Here is a 20,487-nt window from a genome sequence, read left to right on the forward strand (position 1 = left end):
GAAAGAGAAAACCACCATTGGAAGAAACGATAAATGTCATAAAACATCTAAAAAATAACAAAGCACCTGGCACAGATGGAATAACTGCAGAACTGATAAAGAATGGTGGACATGCGCTATGGAGGCGTATCCATATACTAATCGACCGCGTATGGACACTAGAAGCCGTCCCAGAAGATTGGAAAGTAGGAATCATACTTCCTATGTACAAAGGGGGAGACAAACGACTCTGCAAAAATTATAGGGGCATAACAGTTTTAAATGTCGTCTACAAGATATTATCAGGAATTATATACAGCCGCCTGGAATCGTTTTCGGAGGAGATGATTGGTGAATACCAATGTGGCTTCAGACCAAAGAGGTCAACTATAGACCAAATACATATGTTAAGAGGTATACATGAAAAATGTCTTGAATATAACATACCTATTTACAACTTGTATATCGATTTCGACAGGCGTTTGATGGAGTAGATCGACAAAAGATGTTAAAGCAACTATCTATGTTAGGGATACCCAATAAGTTGGTTAAACTTATACGAATGACTCTGTAAGGTTCCAAAGCTATGGTGGGAATAGATGGAGATATGACGCATGCCTTTGATATTGAAAATGGAGTTAGACAAGGTGACGCCTTATCAACAACACTTTTTAATCTAACTTTAGAAGCTGTTGTTAGAAAACTGGATATAAACGGCTGTATTAATACAAGATCAATGCAAATATGCGGATGATGTTGCCATAATAAGCCGCAACAAAAGGGTATTAATCGAAAAAGTTATTAAACTGAAACGAGAAGCTGCTACGTTTGGTCTATATATAAATGAAAGCAAAACAAAAATATAAGGAGTGCACAAAATCTAATCAACATGAAAATCTGAAGGTAGACAACCATACCTACAAATATACCTTCACTTTTCCCTACCTAGGCTCAATAATAAATGACAACAACATCGGTCAAGAAATACAAGCACGGATTCTTAGCGGTAATAAGTGCTTTTATGCATACAAAGACTTAATGAAAAGTAAGTTACTGAATCATGAGTCTAAGCTTAGAATCTACAAAACAGTAACTAGACCAGTGGTCACATATGGATGTGAAACGTGGACCGAGAACGAGAATATTTGAGCGCAAAATACTAAGGAAGATATTTGGACCAACCCAATGCAGCGATGGTTCGTGGAGAATTAAAATGAGGCACGAGCTGGATGAACTAATGCAGAGCGCAGATATTGTTAGATTTGTAAAGTCACAAAGACTAAACTGGCTTGGTCACCTAGAAAGAATGCCAGATAATCGAGCTGTAAAAGTAGTCCAGAGATGGAAGTCCCAAGGAAACAGAACAAGAGGAAGGCCCCGTAAAAGATGGACAGACGACGTAGAGAGGGATCTTAAAGCCATGAACATCAGGCAGTGGCGAAGGAAAGTATCCGACAGGGCAGAATGGAAGAACATTGTTAAGCAGGCCAAGACTCACAAAGGGTTGTAGCGCCATTAGAAGAAGATGTGAAAATAGAATTTGTGCGTAGAATATTTATAAAGTTTTCACAATTTTGAAAACAACTATCAATCTGGAAGAAAATGACGTCATAAGTGTTATTTATTTTACAATTTATGACTTGTCAAAGAATATTTAACAAAACCTGAGATGTCACAAAGTAATACATTAAGAACAAAAATATTTAAGAAAATTAGGCAACAGTTTGGACACAGAATAAATAACAATCAGAATGCCCACTCTCAGATGCGATGGCCATATGTTAAACGGAAACAGACTCGAATTGAGAAATTTGTGACAAGCTACGACAGAACTGTAATTTAAATTTTTGGAGATTAATAATTTAGTAAATTTGAATTAATTTAATCTATTCTTCAACTAAAAGTACGAATAAAATAGACTTTCTGTCTTTTTCCTTTTAAATCGGGTTAATTTTTCTAGGCACACCAGATAAAATTTCACTGAACAGCACTGGTTCCGTTTAAAACATGGCCGATTCCGTCTGCGCGAACGGGATGCGCGTGCTTATCTTGACAAGCAAAGTCGGCATTCTGATTGTTTATTATTCTGTGATTTGGAGTTATAAATAATATAGAAGATACTGACAGACATATTTCACTTCACAACAAATTTCGAGAAAAAAAAAAAAGGAAGAAATTTAATGGATTTTGTGTTTATTTACCTTTGATATCAATTTCAGAATACATTTTTCTCAAATCGTGCATTACACAATCTAGATACAGCTCTCCCGTACCCAATACCACATGTTCACCACTTTCCTCTACTCTTGTCGTTAAAAGTGGATAAGATTTATTAACTTTTCGGAGACCGTCTAACATCTTTGGTAACTCCGATGGATTTACTGGTTCTACTGCGATTTTAATAATGCTTTGTGTATTGAATTTTAAAGGTCTGAATATATACAAGTCTTCAGCAACTGATAAGTCTGTTATTGTAGCTGTCTTGACTATAGATTGATCTATTCCCTCTATGAGAACCCAATTACCTGCTGGCACTCGATTCAATTCCACTTTGTACCTGGAATTTAAAACATATTTGTGATACGATCACTAAGATATTATCGGGTTAACTGTACACCTTACTTATACTTTATATTTCCTTTATATATATATATATATATATATATATATATATATATATATATATATATATATATATATATATATATATGTGCAATTAATGCTTTAAAATATTTTATGTGTATCTGTAACTTTTTTGATGAGTTGTTTTGAAACACTTCAACACTTATTCATTAAAAAATAAACTTAACTTACCACTTAAACCACGTTTTTAAATGGGTTTCCGCAAATAGCTCAAAAAGTATTTTATCGAAAAACATATTCATAGAAAAAATATAGCTTATAAAAAAGTTAAAAAAAATGATGTACTTATACCTATATGAAGTCTGTAGATCCAGTAAAAGCAGAGTTGTAGCTAATGAAAAGTAGTTCAAATTTCAAATCGAATATTTCAACGAGAAATATCAAAAAAATGAAGGACTTTTTAGGGAAAACTCGCTGCCGGGAAAAGTAAAGTGCTTGTTTTTTTGAAGTTATACTTCTATACGCGCGCTCCACGTTGGAAATTTGTATGGGAGCGAATCTGTAAAATCATTACATATGTAAGATAATGAGTAAGAGAGAGACAGAAGATATATTTTCTATCTCTTCCTCTCTCGAATATAAAAATGTTCCTTTTGTATATACAATTTAATATTATATATATTGTATAAAGATATATATATATATATATATATATATATATATATATATATACATATAATATTATTATTTATGTGATATGTTTTGTATTATTTATTAAATGTTCATAATTATATTAGTCTTTTGTATTTCAAAATAATAATCTCAATAAATCACTGTATGATTCAGAACTGTCAATTTTGAAATACGTTTGTGTCATGTCCTCGGTAGTATACTAGTCAGTATCTCCGCCTGTCACGCGGGAGACCGGGGTTCGATTCCCAGTCGGGGAGGACTTTTTTATTAATATTATTACATGGTAAATGTATAATGGTAAAACATATATGCGTCAGTAGGAAAGTTATGTATATTATTGTCATTTTTAAATACTTATGAATATTGAATTTTAATTTGTATTGTATTATTATATTAATAACAAAATAAATAATGAATTTTACTGCAGAGTATGTGTAAAAAAATTTTTGCATTCAACTCCTTTCATACATATATGAAAATAAAAATATACATTTTCATCAAAATATTGATTCAATCCTTCATTTACTTATTACAGGTCAAAAGTTGTTTATTAATTGTTAGTAAGTTGTTATTAATTCTGTTTCTCTTTCTGCTATGTCTTACCTATAGCATTACATATGTAATGATTGTGCAGATTGACTCCCAAATAAATTTGTAACGGCGAATGCGTGTATAGAAGTGTAACTTCCACCGGCAGTCCCACTGGACTGTCACACCCGTTTTTTTTTATTCTTTCGCGTTGAAATATTCGATTTGGAATTTGACGAATAAGAACCTACTTTTTCATTAGCTACAAATGTGCTTCTGGCTTTATACGTACACCATTTTTTTGCTATTTTATAAGCTATATTTTTGCTAAGAATATTTATTCGATAAAATGCTTACTTTTTGAGTTATTTGCAAAAACCGTCCAAAAATCTTGTTTTTTTATTGTTGAAAAATGAATATATTTCACTGAAAATTCACTATTTGTCACACGAAAAATGAAAGAATAACTAACTAAAATATAAATTAATTTTACTGAAGACTCAAACAGAAAATGGAAGATTCTAAAATACGCACTCGTACTGGCATGTGAAATTGTTTAATATTGTTCTGAAGCTATTTTCTTGTGGCACTTTAAATTAATTACTATTTAAATGGGAATAAGCCACAATTAAAGGTTAAAATACGTTTATTGACGTTTCAATTTCCACTTCGGAAATTGTTTATGATAAATATCGAAAAATATGTCGAAATACCTTGATTCATAAATCCATAAACGGCCCACTGTCAATATCCTAGAATCTTCTTCATCTTGTATGGTATAGTTTTCTCCCAATATGCGAACGTCTGTACCTGCATGTAGAGTACCACTCATGACCCTTCCAAGAACTTGGAAAAATGTACAATCTTCTGTTGGATACATTTTCGAACTGTGAACCTAAAATATAGATAATTAAAAGTGTTACACCCAGAAGGAATAATTTCTTGAATTTTTTTGGCAACATGGTATATTTACATCAAGAATGTAACGATAAAGTTGTCAAGAATTTTTATTAACAAGTAATCAACAAAAAATTAATAATGTGTTTGGCGACCCCGCAGCTGAATACAATCCTGTATATGTCTAGGCATTGACAAAATGACTTGATCGATGTCTGCTTGTGGCACCTCTCGGTCCAAGCAACTTGAACTTCATGTATTAACTGTGCCAGTGTTTGTGGAGGATGGTGCAAAGTAGACAGTGTCCTTCCCATCATACCCCATACATGTTCGATAGGATTTAAATCCGGAGCACGGGGCGGCCACGGCAAAACATTAACGCCAGCTTCTTGGAGAAAGTCCATAGTTTGACGAGCAATATTGTAGCATTTGTAAATTTCTTGGTATTTATTGAAATCTCCTCGTATATGTATTTTCAATCCTTTTTGCATCGTCGAGTTGATATAAACCATTTTAGAGTTTGTTTATATTTCACAGACGCATATTCCTCTTTAGCCTTAGCCGCTTTTAGGATATTTTGCGTTCAAGTTCCCGTCTAAGTGTTTTGTTTATACCAAGTTAAGCGAGTGAATTTAAAAGATAATTGCTCACTCTCGCTGAGGCGGTGTCAGGGACAACTGCTTCCAGCATTTGTCCAAATTTCACGTCAAATTTGTAATGTTTTCCGTTTTTGATCTCTTTTTTCTTGGGAAAATGTGTAGCATTGTGAAGTTAATAGTTACAGTTTAAAGTTTTAAGTGAGGTTAAAAAGAGTAACGAGAGTGGGTAGACGTCGGTATGTAGTTTGGAGAAGCCGGCAAAATTTGTGAGAAAACGTGAATATACTCAAAGTAATGTGTCTGTTAAAGTAAGCGTAATCACTGTTTTTGTTGTATGCCGTATCTGATCTGAGATATTTGTTTTTTAAGAAGCCCAATGTGAAGTTGTATCCAGTGCCGCCCATTTCAACCTCAATCCTCGATGTCCTAAGAAGCATTTCAGCATAATAATTCAGTATCATAATTCACAGTGGAGATGTAGTTTTTTGTTCCAGCGGCAGAAATTTTAGTAGGTCCAGTTTCCGACCCCAGAAATCAATCTAAAGAAATTTTAGTGAAATCAAGGTAATTCTTTTGTGTTGATTTTTAAAAGAAAAAGAAACATTTTCATTAATAATTGCTTTCATAAGAGTTTGTAAAGACATTGTAATAATTAGAATTATATGTGTTAGAGCGTGGCCATAGCTGTCATAATTATTCTCAGTTTTTAATTTCAAGTATTGACATCCGTCAGCTAGTTTAATTTTGTTGACATTAGTTTGTTTTGTTTTTAGAAAAAGATTAACCTATATGAATAGTCTCATTTTAAAGATATTTCTTTATTTGTAGTTTTTATAGTTGCCCCAATCCAATCCCCCTGTTTCATTCACTTACCCACGACTCCAGCTCTTCAAGTAAACCCTGAGCGCCGTTCGCATAAGTTTCGATTTGTTTTGCTTGCCCTATCTCCACCCAATAATTTCTGTCCCCAATTTTCAACCACCTATAGTAATACCCTATGTGGTAGGCAAAATATCTTCGTTACAATATAGGGACGCGCGTTGTCTTGACGGTCTCGACGGCCGTCGAGATAAGGCAGTAAAGTGGTTTGTAAGATGTCATCAACATACCGCGCAGCTGTCATATTGCCTCGAATAAACACAAGTGGTGATTCGCTACCAAAGGCAATAGCCCCCAAACCATTACTCCAACTGTCCTAATAAGTCAACTGGCATAAGAATTCACGCGAAGAAGATACTGTATATACGATAAATACAAACTCGTAAAAAGACTTGAACTCTTACAAAAATGGCTGTAAGGATGGAGTGAAGGATGGTTAAATATTGCAATGGATGGGACAGAATGGCGAAGGAGATTTGGGAATATCGGGGCTCTACTTTAAGGTTGTAGCAACAGTGATAAAAAGTCTTTTATTTTTTACTAATTTTAAAGTTTTATACAAATAAATCAATGAAAATCATATTTACCATAAGTATTCCTTCCTGATCACAATTTACCATATCATCATATACCTTACTAGTATTCGGGCCTGTGTAGACATGATCAATTTTTGTTTTGGCATTGTCTAATGGGGAGCGTATATGTTCCACACACATATTTACAAAACCTAAAAACGGTGGAAATTTGATTAAATTATATTAAAAAGACTAAAACTTAGTTAACTGTTATCTGGTTATATTGACGTTATTGAAGTTATACTTCTATTCGCGCGCTCCACGTTGGAAATTTGTATGGGAGTGAATCTGTGAAATCATTACATATGTAAGATAATGAGTAAGAGAGAGACAGAAGATATAATTTCTCCCTCTTCCTCTCTCGAATATAAAAATGTTCCTTTTGTATATAATATATTTAATATTGTATATATATATTATATATATATACATATATATGTATATATATATATATATATATATATATATATATATATATATATATGTATACATATAATATATATATAATAAAATATTTATTAATATTATTATTTATGTGATATGTTTTGTATTATTTATTAAATGTTCATAATTATATTAGTCTTTTGTATTTCAAAATAATAATCTCAATAAATCACTGTATGACCCAGAACTGTCAATTTTGAAATACGTTTGTGTCATGTCCTCGGTAGTATAGTAGTCAGTATCCCAGCCTGTCACGCGGGAGACCGGGGTTCGATTCCCAGTCGGGGAGGACTTTTTTATTAATATTATTACATGGTAAATTAAACATATATGGGTAAGTAGAAAAGTTATGTATATTATTGTCATTTTTAAATACTTATGAATATTGCATTTTAATTTGTATTGTATTATTACATTAATAACAAAATAAACAATGAATTTTACTGCAGAGTTTGTGTAAAAAAATGTTTGCATTCAACTTCTTTCATACATATATGAAAATAAAAATATACATTTTCATCAAAATATTGATTCAATCCTTCATTTACTATACTCCTATTACAGGTCAAATGTTGTTTATTAATTGTTAGTAAGTTGTTATTAATTCTGTTTCTCTTTCTGCTATGTCTTACCTATAGCATTACATATGTAATGATTGTGCAGATTGACTCCCAAATAAATTTGTAACGGCGAATGCGTGTATAGAAGTGTAACTTCACCCGGCAGTCCCACTGAACTGCCACACCCGTTTTTTAAAATTCGTATTACTATAATTACATACGAATATTTACAGATGCTTCAAAAAAACAAAAAAATCAAAATCAAAAGCCAAATGGAATAAATTCATTCACTGAGAAACACTTAATGAAATAGATCAATCGTTGGTTAAGGAACACAGATTGTTATTGGTATGCAAAACAAATTACTCTTTTTGTTTTCATGCATGATAACACTATTTTTGGTGCTCTAAACGCGGAATTTACCATGGGAATAAATATAGCACATAGACTTTTCATATTACATACATTTAATCAAAAAACGATATTTTTGTAAGAACTAAAAAAAAGTTATAAAGTACGATTCATTTTAAAGTAAAAAATAATATTTTTTCAGGAACAGGTCATGAAAGTTATACTAAATCTATCTCATTATGACGATAAAATCCAAGTTATTTTGTAGTTTTCTTCCTTTTCATTGCTTTAATTGGAGTTTATCGGTAAATCGACAACCAGGCAGCAGACAATCGATCAACAGCATTTCTGCTGACAATTTCCCATTGTAGCATGTCTCAATGAGCAATATATCCTGGAGAAACCTTTCACCATGCTCATCTCATGGCAATAAGATTTTCAGGAAAAAAAATTTAAGTACTAATCTAAAAAATTAAGTGACATATTGCATCCTAGAGCTTCATAAACAGAAAGAAGTTCTTGAACGATTTCTCGGTAGTTGTCAGCTTTTGTAGTACCAAGAAAATTATGGACATACTTCTATTAGAGCGACCCAAGATCTTTTTTCTGTTTTGTTTAACATCAAATTAAAAGCTACATCTGTCATAAGCTCTCGTATTTGTAGACCAACAAAAAATTCTTATTTCAAAGTCGGGTCACTGATTCCGGTAAATCTTATATACTAAAACGCTAAGCCCTTTTCTTGTCCACCACTTTACTCAAAAACCATATTAGATAATTAAAATATTTTTTCGGAATATTATTAGTATTACGTATGAGATTGTCAAGATATACTTTTGGTACAAAAATTCACTTCCGGTTTTGAGATGACCGGAAGTTAAAATTTACTTTAAGTTTTAGACCCCACAATGTATATATGGATCGAAAGGTCTCGTCGAGACGAATTTAAATATGTACTTCCGGTTGCGATCCGACACCGGAAGTGACAAGAAACGCGCATAAAACGTCAAGATAGAGCAAATCTGACACCGGATTCGTGATCAGCATGCAAAATTAACTGCTAAATGATATCCATGTCGACATTTGATGAACTAAAAATTGCATTCCGGTTTTGAGGTCGACTTCCATAATCACTTTTTTTTCACTTCCATTATTATTGATGAATGTTATGTATATTCTTGCTTATATTGTTTGTATTGATCTCTTAATTTTTCTCGCAAACTAAAAATTCCATTTAAAAAACTCGATGTCGAGTTGGTCCGCTAGTTTAGTTTTAAAATACTAAAAGAAAGCCTTTATATTTTTGTTCGTAGCCTTTACGAAATTTTTATGAGTTACAGCTTTATGTGAAATGAGGGCCGGAAAATTCTGTCTATGAAATGGTGACACTAATACTCCAGTCATCAGATGATTGATAAAGGTTGAAAAAAAAAAATGGAAAAGAAATATTTCCGTGAAATGTGATAAAAATATATAGATTTAATGTAAATAAAGTATCAAATTGTATAAGTAAGCCATTTTTTTTTTCATGCAAATCGAAAACAAAAGTACGATCCTATCCAGAGGCGATCCCCCGCTGCCTTGCGATAAACACTCAGTTAGGACTATAGCTCATTTTTAACCGGTAGACTGGACTAAATATATACAAATAAGATGCTTACCACTGAAGTCTCCTAAAAATTTCTGACACACCAACCGTAACAATGGCCTTATATTCAACTTCATTTCGTTTTTGGTAAGCTTTATTCCTAATTCGTCTAGTACATCAAGCAATGAGGCATCCACATCTCCCACAACCTGTGCGAATATCTTATAGAGAGGTTCTAAAATAAACTCAACAAAACTTCTTTGAGCTGAATTGTGTGGGGCTTTCTTTGTAAATTTTCTCCTAAAAAATTATAGTGTAATTTATTTTCTAAAATTTCGTCTGTAACTTAAAATATCCGTTTATTTGCGTAATTTTTAAATTATTCATCCAAACAGGGCAGATAGAATAATTGAACGGAAATACGCATATTACCCAAAACATAAATAGCGACATAGTACGTTGAGGAAGACAGAGAGGACGAGAATGGAATCAGCATGTCACAAGAATGGGCAGAGAGAGAATAGCCCGAATAGCAATGGATTCAAAACCAATAGGCAAGAGACCAATAGGAATGCCCTTTAACCCATTCGCTGCCGATGACTCGCCAGCGCGTGATATGGTTACATCAGTCAGGTGCCATTCACGCACCAGCGAGTGATATGTCTAGAGTTTTTACAAGTCGTGTAGTTAGTTCGGCCTTAACTTTAAGTGAGTGCTCAAGGGTAGGCACTGTGCGAAGGTTATAATTAACATTATTTTGTACCCGGTTTTGATTGTTTTTGTTTTTGGTTTTAAGTAGTTATAAAAATGATGATAGATAAAGACATAGAATTAGCAGGACCCTCACGTAGTAAAAGAGTTAAATACGATAATATAAGACCTTTATCTGAGGCAGAATTATTAGCAATATTGGAAGAAGAGTTGTCTGATAATGCTGTAGAGGATTCTGATTTCGATTGTAACAGTAATGACGAGTTTTTACCTAATACAGTAGACTCCCTCTATAACGAGAACTGAAATGACAGACTAATTACCTCGTTATAAGCCGATCTCGTTATATCAGACAATAATAATACTGTGCATACATATGAATCTGTAGTTTTCTAAGCCATTAACTTCCTATAGTGAAGCCATTCGGAGCAATATAAGATGCTAATAAATATTGTTTGAATGGCGTTTTTGAAAAATGTTATTTACTTTTATTGTCAATGAAATATATTAAAACATAAAAGAGTTGTTAACTTTTATTATCAATGATATACGTTAAAACAAAAAAGCTGTACTTATATTTTTTTCCAACATAATGTATAAAGCCTATTTTCAAGGATAATATAAACTATTGCTTCTGCAATTTTAAGAACTCTGTCATTTTTAACTGCTTTAAATGGTTCAGTATCATTCTATCATATTTTCTAAAGATGTGAAACAGTTGTATTTATTCATTGTAAAGAAGTTTATTGCGGGCTGCAGTTAAGTTTATTGAGGGGCTGTTTGAAAAGGTATTTATTTATAGCCACTACCGGACCAAAAACGTAAAAACCACGTTTTTGGATCTTATTTTCTCTCGTTATAACCAAATTTGCCTCGCTATAGACGGTTATAGTTCAATAGAAATTTCACGGGACATCTAATGTATCTCGTTATAAGCGAAACCTCGTAATAACCGTGTTCGTTATAGAGGGAGTATACTGTAATTCAGAGCATTCAGACTCAGAAAACGATATAGATGAACAAATAACTCAAACAGTTTATCGACCAGAAAACATAGAAGAATTGGAATGGAAGAATGGTTCAGGATCTATGAAATTTTTTCCTTTTACGAAGGCTGAGAGTTTACTTGAAATTGTTCCAGAAAATGAACCCATTGATTATTTTAGGTAAATTTTTTGTTACAAATTTAGTGCCAATATTTAGCTCACTTTATGATTTCAGACATTTATTGACTAACCAGTTTCTTGATGAAATTGTTACACAAACAAATAACTATACTGTTGAATCGTTAGTGAGACTAACTACAAAAGAAAAATCACGTATTACCATGTGGAAAGATGTTACTCGAGACGAATCTTATATACTAAAAGGCTAAGCCGTTTTCTTGTGCGCAATACTCCTCCTAAACGGTGATAGATAGAAGAATAATTTTTTCGAATAATTAAACAGATTGTTGAGTAGATTCCCCCTAAGGTTTAAAATTTAAAAAATTCGAACCGATTTAAAAATGGCGGCCATAAAATGAATTTTTCCTATAGTAAAGTATAGGAATTCAATATTATACACAATGCAACAACGCGTCAATTCTCGAATGCTGGAATACACCAACAAGTGTTTCCACTTAAGGAATAACGATAATGACCACTCAAAATTCGGGATCCTCCTGTCTCCGATTTTAATTTATGGGGTCTGTTTTACACTATCTGATGAGTTGGTATTTTTTTTATTTTTATGTTTAGTTAGAAAGTATTCTGTTTCCAACAAGTGCAGCGTGTGTGAGGTGTTGTGATAGATATTTAGAGATTTAGACTACGTTTTGAGTTTAATACTTGAAGAATTAAATAATGAGGTGCTTAAGCATTACTTTGTTTTTAATTTATTAGTTAGAAATATATTATTAATTTTGTTGGGAATAAGCCACAATTTTACTTTAAATTAGGTTTATTTTAAATAAATAAATAAAAAATAAACTTATTATCAAGTAAAATTGTGGCGTCTTCTCAAAAAAGTGAAACAGTAGGCGGTAGTGTAGACTAGCGCGGAGCATCATACTGTTTTCTGTATTTTTTAAATTTAAATAATATTTAAATATAAATTTAGTTAGTTAGTTAGTTAGAGTTCTCAAACCGACTTCCTTTTCTTAAACGTGGCATTTTACAATCTAAAATATGCAAAAAAAGTTACTTCCGGTTTTACTTCCGTTTTTTATTTAAGAGGGGCGGAGTCTAACAATCATATTGTTTCCGTTTCCTAATGTAAATCTTCCTGAAAATCCTAAAAAACTACTGTATCGATTTTCAATTTAAAAAAATTGGCGTCGATACAGTTTATTTTTAGGATTTTTGGAACATTTACACCAGGCGACGGAAATGATGGATCGTTAGACTCCGCCCCTCTTAAATATCAGCAAAACTTACATCAAAACTCGATATCGAGTTGGTCCGCTAGTTACTTATATTTGTGGGATTATTATTGCACATGATTATTATTGCATTGATGAAAACGGATAACTAGTACCGATCACGCGCTAGCGCGTGATGTAAAAGAATTTAACAGCATTATGAAAATCTTTAAGATAATGATAATAATAGCTTAAAAACACAATATTAAGAAATAACTGTTTTAAATTTCAAAAAACAAAATGGCTCCTAGCCGAGTTCCATCCGCTTCGATAGGCAGCGAATGTGTTAAAAGCTGATAAGACAACTGGCAGTCAACATCACGGCTACGAATACAAGCTCAAAATCGATGAAGAACATGCCAAGAAGATTAATATAAGAAAAATAACTAACAAATAAGTAGCAATATAATTTGAAATATGTAATTAAAGCAAAAAAATATTCACTATTCAAGTAATGTGAACTCAACTTCTTGCAGTTCATCATTAGCTTCTTTAGTGTATAAATTGGTTGTATTCATAGTTTTAGCCATTATTTCTGACGGTGTAAAATTGACACAACCCTTTTGAAGAAAAACTGATTGGGATGAATGGATAATGCCATATAAAAGGTCTGTTAGCAAGAGGTTCCCGCACTTCGTCTTTATTAAATTCAATTTTGAAAATTTTTCTTCCTCTTCTTTTTAAGTAGACATGTCTCACATGGTACAGAAAGATGGTATAGTAGACGGTATAGTAGACGGTACAGTAGACTAGCGCAAATCGGCATACTGTTTTCTGTATTTTTAAAATTTAAATATTTTTTAAATTCTTCTTCTTTTTATGTAGACATGTCTTTGTCTGTTTTTCAATGTGCTTCCAGTAAGTTGTCTTTCCATCGTTTACTCAGTCTTTCTACGGAGGGTCGTTCCATTCTACTCTTCTATTTCTTAACCAGTCCTTGATGTTCTCCACTTTGCATCTACGTCGTACAACCGTACTTCTAGCTCTGTCCCATAGTGTATTACTCTGTGTTTTCATCTCTGCTGTTTCATCCTTTTTGCCCGCTCTCTATGTCAGGTTGTGTTTCTTCCGCGTCTGTCATTATTGGTTTGATGACTGTTTTGTAAATTCTGCCTTTCATTTCTTTCCCGTTATTTTATTTCTGCATACTGTTTCATTCAGGCAACCTGAGGCTCTGTTTGATATATTCACTTGATCTTCCACTTTATTTTCGAGCTTTCCGTAGCAAGATACAATAATGTGATGCCTAGATATTTAAACTCCATCACTTGTTCTATTATCTGACCTTCCAGCTCCAATTTACATCTAAGTAAATTTGCTGTTATAACAATGCATTTTGTCTTATTTGGGGAAATTGACATGTTAAATTCTCTGGCGGTTATATGACGTGCCCCTGTAGATATTAAGAATTCATTATTTAATAAACTAATGATATTATACTGTTATGACAAATTAACTTACGTTTTAGTGTTGAAATAAATGTCACCCCATAATCGCTTTGAGAATTCTTCAATATTGACATCTCCATAGTGCAAGTTATAAATGTTTGCAAATGACTTAAGAGTAAAACATATTCCATACTGTGAACTAGCGAAACAAACATTTCCTAGTACTGGTGATACAATTTGAGGATTAGCATCATCTGAATACAATCTAAAAAATATAGTAAATAAAGTTAACTTAAATAAAACTAATAAAAGACAAAAAAAGTTAAAAGTTAAATACGAAAAATTGGTTGTCTACACGTGTAAAATCAGAAGCTATGAAAAGGTAGTTTACTCACGTTAACAAACCATTAATTTCTTCGACAATATGCCTTAATTTATAGTATGCATCCTGAGGTGGCAATTTTAGTTCTAAAACAAGTCTATCGATTTTGTTTATGCAAATGGTAATTTGCAATTGCTCTTGTACCGCATGTTTAAGCAGTCTTTCAGTATTCAACATGACACCTTCTGCTGCGTCAACAAAAAGTACAACACCATCACACAACCGCATGGCCGCAGTTACTTCATCAGAGAAATTAACATGACCTACAAAAATAAAAATAAGTCGTATTCCGTTCTATCAATTTTTATAATTAGTTCGTTTGTTGCTATAAATAATAAGGTATATTAGGATTGAATATTGTGTACGATTTTTGGCCATGGTGTACAATCTAGGTTACTTTTTTAACGTGAGGCTTTATAGTGCAAGTGACGATTTGGTGTGCAGTGTCAAGAAACGGTGTGCTAGCTCCGTATTTCATTGATGATAGTACACCTCTTACTGTTACCCAAGAACGTTATTGAAACATGTCGATCAGGAACTTTAGGATCTAAGCAGGCTTTATCGTGCCAAAAAAACCTGATAAATAGACAGTATCCCATTAAGTCCTTAGTAATGGCACGATCTATCCGTTGCTTCCGCCGCTGAGGGTGTATGAACTTCTGGCTAATCAATGGTGACTGACCATATTCCTGATTCCATCATTTAGTATTAAAGTACATAAAAACTTCAATTAAATAAGGAGACGTGTTTATCATTTTATTGCTGCATGACAAGAGAGAGATATTACAATATGACAGCCGTTACATCAATCATAACAGGCTTGCCAACTCTTTCACTACACAAGTACCTAAATTTAACAGTTTAAGGGAATGTTTAACATTTTCGTTACGAGTTACGAGTGAGAGAGATCGAAGCGCACATGGACTTCATTTGTGCAAGGCTGGAAAGAGTGAGGTCTCCTTTGCTGCTATATCTTGCCAAATATAGCGGCGAATGATTTCGAATGGAAAATGAATGAAATAATGGAAGAAGTGATGATGGAATATATATGTGGGTGCTCTTGACCTGTTTGTTCCCAACACAGGATTGGAGATCACGTTTGTGAGGGATGATTCCGGAACATATGCTACACATGCGACCTCACGATGCATGAAAGATTGGACTGTGTTGCCGGATTACACTGGCACGAACCATAGGTTCATTGATTTACGATAGGCGGGACGCCGACCCCCACGAGAGGATTTCGGCGCGCGTGTCGGGAAGCCTAGGAAACTATGCATAATGACATATAATAGATACGAAATGCTATATATTTTTGTTTCGATGTACGAAGCAAAAAGTTGGACATTAACGGAAATATTAATGAAAAAGTTTGAGGTATTTGAAATGTGGGTGTACCGACGCATTTTCAGAATATTTTATACCTATTCCATTACAGACATGGACATAGTACGACGATTGATAAAGGAAAAAGAGGTGACACTCAGCATAAAAAAAATAAGATTAAATATCTCGCACATATAACGAGAAATGACGAATACTCTTTACTGAAGCTAATAGTCCAGAGGAAGATATATACATAGTTAAATCATTTAGAAATGTGAGATCCATTTCGATAGTCAGAACTAACGAAACATGTTCATTTTGTTCGGAGATTTGGCCTCTATTTTTAACAAGTAATGGCACTCTGAAGTTTAAATAGCCTATACAAGAGTATGTACATAATTTACTTCATAAAGGAGAGGACATAATTGTTGTTTTTTAGACAATATTTTCTATTAAACGAACATTTCTATTTTCAATCCGGTGTACAATTCATTTTTTGTTTTTGGTTTTATAAAAATATACTTTATAAAATTATAAGTTTTATAAAATTATAGCCTACCATACGTTTACTTACCTGGTGTATCAAATATGTTCATGAGATAACTTTTGTTTTTTATATCCTGCAAAAGTAACGTAACAGGAATGGACTTGATTGAACATCCCCTTTCTTGTTCCGTAAACAATATATCTGTGTAGCGTAAATTTTTCTCTTCGTTGTCCTGATAAGTAGGATGTGTTTGTCTAATGAGACAATCAACAAATGAAGTTTTGCCATGATGTAGATGACCAACTAATGCAACATTTCTTATAAGAGTTGTATTATCCATCATATCAGCCAAAAATCTAAAACCCAAGTATTACAGTTTTACTTTAAATTTAAACCAGTTAGTGCTAAGTAAAAAAAACATGATGTCAGGTCAGAAGTGCACTAGATCATATTTTATATTTACTTGGATTATTGGATTATATGCAAAAACAGCGGATAAGGATGAAGAGGAGATAGAACATTTTTACATGGAGTTAGACACAATTTTAAGATCTATTGAAAAAGAAGACATTACAATAGTAATGGGGGACTTTAATGCTAAAGTCAGTAGAGGAAAAGTTGACGAATATGTTGGGAAATTTGGAATAGGTGACAGAAACGGAAGAGGAGATAGACTTGTGGATTTTTGTCAAAATGAACATTTTGCAATAATGAACACGATGTTCCAAACTACCCGACAGAAGATTATACACTTGGAGATCTCCTGCAGACAACAAAGACTGCATAGTCAGAAATCAAATAGACTATATATTAGTGAAAAATAGATACAAAAACTCAATTAAAGCAGTAAAAGCATACCCCGGAGCAGATGTCAACTCAGACCATAACCCGCTGATAGCTAGAATGCATGTGAAACTCAAAAATATTGTAATACCTAAAAATAAACCAACGTTTAATTATACAAAATTAAGAAAAAGAGAAATACATCAAAAAGTGATCCAACAAGTCAACTCAAATCTAACAGAAGTAGGAGAAGAAATCTTAACATCAGAAGATGTCAATGAAAAGTGGAGCAATATTCAGAAGGCATTACTAAAGGCTGCAGAAGAAAATTTAAAGCCCGAAAAGACAAATAAAAAACAGAAGTGGATGACTTCAGAAATTCTAGCATTAATGGAAGAGAGAAGAAAAGCCAAAGGGAGAAATGAGCCAGAATATCAAGAACTTCTTCTTCTAGTTCCATGACTGTTATCGATTGTTGAATATCATGTTGGCTACCATATTCGCTATCGTGACTTTATTGACAGCAGCTCTAAATAACAATGTAGTTGATTTTCCATACCATTGCCTTAGATTTTTCAGCCATGATGTTCTTCTTCTACCAGGACCATGATTACCTTGGATCTTTCCCTGAATGATCAGATGTAAAAGATCATATTTTTCAGGGTGTCTCATAATGTGACCGAAGTATTCCAGCTTGAGTTTGTTTATTATATTGACCAGTTGTGTTGTTTGGTTCACAAACAGAGAGAGAGCTAAGTTGCAGCTCAGAAGATCTTTTCAGTGCAGCCGCCAATATGGTACGGATAGCTGTGATGATAGCCAACCTCCAATAGGAGAAGGAACTACAAGAAGAATTCAAACGAATCCATTATCTGGATGCGTTGCAAGCATCTAAATGAGGTATTATAAAAGCTCATTACTAACCAGCTGGTTAAACATGTTTAATATAAATGGAAATTATTAAAATACTTTTACAATTATATGTAAAAAAATGGGGCTTGAGATTACAAACTATTTTCAGTGTTTTTTAGATCTTATAATACATTTTAAAATTTTACGTACTCCATGCTGTAAACTGTGTCAGGCAAATCTTGTTCTTTCAATTGAAACTTTTTCTTTTTCACAGGTTCTATTAAAGGAACATCCAGAGGTTGGGCATCTTCTTCTTGTACGATAGTTTCTACATCAGGCCCATAAACTTGAAGAGCTGAGGGATAATACTGTTTATCTTCATGTAAAACAATAGCCATTGGCTGCGGTTCATCTTCCATTTGTTCATCCTAAAATTATCATAAATATATTTATAGTAATATATAAAATAAAAAACTATATAAAACAAAACTATTTTGAAATATATAGAAATGCCAAAGATATAGAAACAAATTGTCGTTTTTTTTGTTTCTAATTAAAATTAATATATTAAACAAAATATGTTTAGAATTAAAAATAATTTTAAAATGTTCAACATTGGTTATTTACTGAAGAAACGATAAGAAAAACAGTGCCATGAATTATTATTTAAATCGATTGATGATTCGTCAAGATGCTGAGAACCCCATTCTAAAATGTCGACAATTGTTCCATCAATATGATGGAATTAAACCGAGTTGCGTTCTCTGAAGAGTGCATCCATTTACGACACGCAATCGTTAATGATAATAACGTGAATTCAAACGAATTGAGAATGGGCATATTACCATCTACATTCACGGTGAGTCCACGGACGTGCATGAATACGCACGCGAATATAGTTGTCCCGATTTGTTCATCACATTTACATGCAAGCCAACATGGGATGAGATTAAAGAACTTCTGTTAGCTAGACAATCATCTGCGGACTGCTACGGCATTAGCGCACGCATATTTAAATAAAAATTGAAATCTTTAATGGATTTTATTATCAAGCATCACATTTTTGGAGAGACATTTTGGTTTGGAATTGTGGCAACTCTTTTGGATGGTGCCCAAACAGAGCATTCAGCATTGAAACTTCACCATTAAAAATGAAATACCCGGCAAAACGACAACATATAAGTCCATCGATACTGTGGTGATTACAGTTTTTAATGCAATTATTCAACCTCACTTGGAACCAGAGTCTCAGTCAAGAAAATGATAAACAATGTTATTGAGGCAACAATTTTGACTGGAAAATTCAAAGATGAAGATATACTGTTGCCATGTGTTCCGATGATTCCAACAGATATGCCATTTGAAATCAAAAGTTTACAGTTACTGGTGCGACTTGCTTTCACAATGATTATCAGCAAAGCACAATGGTTGTAAGTGAGTGGATTAGATTTGGAGAATTCATGCTTCTCACGTGGGCAGCTCTATGTAGCCTGCTCACGTGTCAGAAAACCTTCTGATTTACTTGTTTAAGCACTAGAAGAAAAAACAAGAAATATTGTGTATACCATAGCACTTCAATAAATATTTAATTGAAATGAAACATTGCTACAATGTCACAAAATTAATTGAATATTTGTGTAATATCATTCCTTCAAATTTATTCTAGTTGGTTGGTGAGGCAGCAATGCATTCAGGATACAGCTAGTATTTTATAATTTATTAATCACTGGTATTTTGGGAGAGCTATTCAAATCTGTTTTTCGCCATTAATTTAATTACTTTTATACTAATTTAATTACTTTTTACATTACTACTTATTTAGGAACAATTGAACTGTGGGATGAAGGGTTTATTAATAAAAAGAAAATATATTCTTACATCATATTCTTGTTGATCATCTTCATCCAGTTGTTCTTGTTCTTCCTCTTCGTCATCATCACTATCTAATTCTGGACCAATATAATTACCAAATTCATCATACAAATCAGCATCCATGATTTATAATCTACAATAGACAAAATATGAATGTATTCTGTAGATATCACACAAATATAAAATTTAATAAATGAAATAATGAAAATTAATTTAGAGTAGAACTCCTATTTATTATACAGAGTAGAACTTCTACATTGTGGAGTTAAGTTACCTATCAATTGTAAAGTAAAAATAATCGGCTTACCTTTTCTCTATAAATCCAATAAAGATAAATGTATTTTTAGTGATATTGTATTTTAGCGTGTTTAATGTTGTTCGGGTTCGGTGGTTTGTTGTTTTGTTAATTTAATTAAATAACCTCAAAACAACTAATAACAACGTTGTGTTATCGTTGTTATCGTTTATATATGTATGAAGTTTGCAACGAACAAATTCCATAGGAGCAAAAAACGATTTGCAAGGAGGGAGAGCAAATTGTAACAAAAATTAATTTTATGTTTTCTTGTATCAATGTAAATATATTGTTTTAAATGAATTTCTAATAAG

The 20,487-nt window shown here is 32.7% G+C and overlaps 1 protein-coding gene across 1 annotated transcript in view; it reads right to left on the reverse strand.

Annotated features, from left to right (window-relative positions):
• LOC140446060 (116 kDa U5 small nuclear ribonucleoprotein component) overlaps window positions 1-20,344 on the reverse strand; it is a 31,072-nt gene extending 10,728 nt beyond the window's left edge. Inside the window, exons 1-10 of the mRNA XM_072538578.1 lie at window positions 20,186-20,344; window positions 19,885-20,011; window positions 18,217-18,434; window positions 16,459-16,727; window positions 14,572-14,821; window positions 14,250-14,441; window positions 9,750-9,976; window positions 6,746-6,885; window positions 4,497-4,678; window positions 2,181-2,536 (exon numbers count right to left, since the gene is read on the reverse strand). Coding sequence (XP_072394679.1) covers window positions 2,181-2,536; window positions 4,497-4,678; window positions 6,746-6,885; window positions 9,750-9,976; window positions 14,250-14,441; window positions 14,572-14,821; window positions 16,459-16,727; window positions 18,217-18,434; window positions 19,885-20,001 — 1,951 coding nt within the window. The 5' untranslated portion in view covers window positions 20,002-20,011; window positions 20,186-20,344. The remainder of the gene's footprint in view (window positions 1-2,180; window positions 2,537-4,496; window positions 4,679-6,745; window positions 6,886-9,749; window positions 9,977-14,249; window positions 14,442-14,571; window positions 14,822-16,458; window positions 16,728-18,216; window positions 18,435-19,884; window positions 20,012-20,185) is intronic.
• Window positions 20,345-20,487: the final 143 nt, after the last annotated feature.

Source organism: Diabrotica undecimpunctata, chromosome 7 (assembly GCF_040954645.1).
Source record: "Diabrotica undecimpunctata isolate CICGRU chromosome 7, icDiaUnde3, whole genome shotgun sequence".
Classification (NCBI taxonomy): domain Eukaryota; kingdom Metazoa; phylum Arthropoda; class Insecta; order Coleoptera; family Chrysomelidae; genus Diabrotica; species Diabrotica undecimpunctata.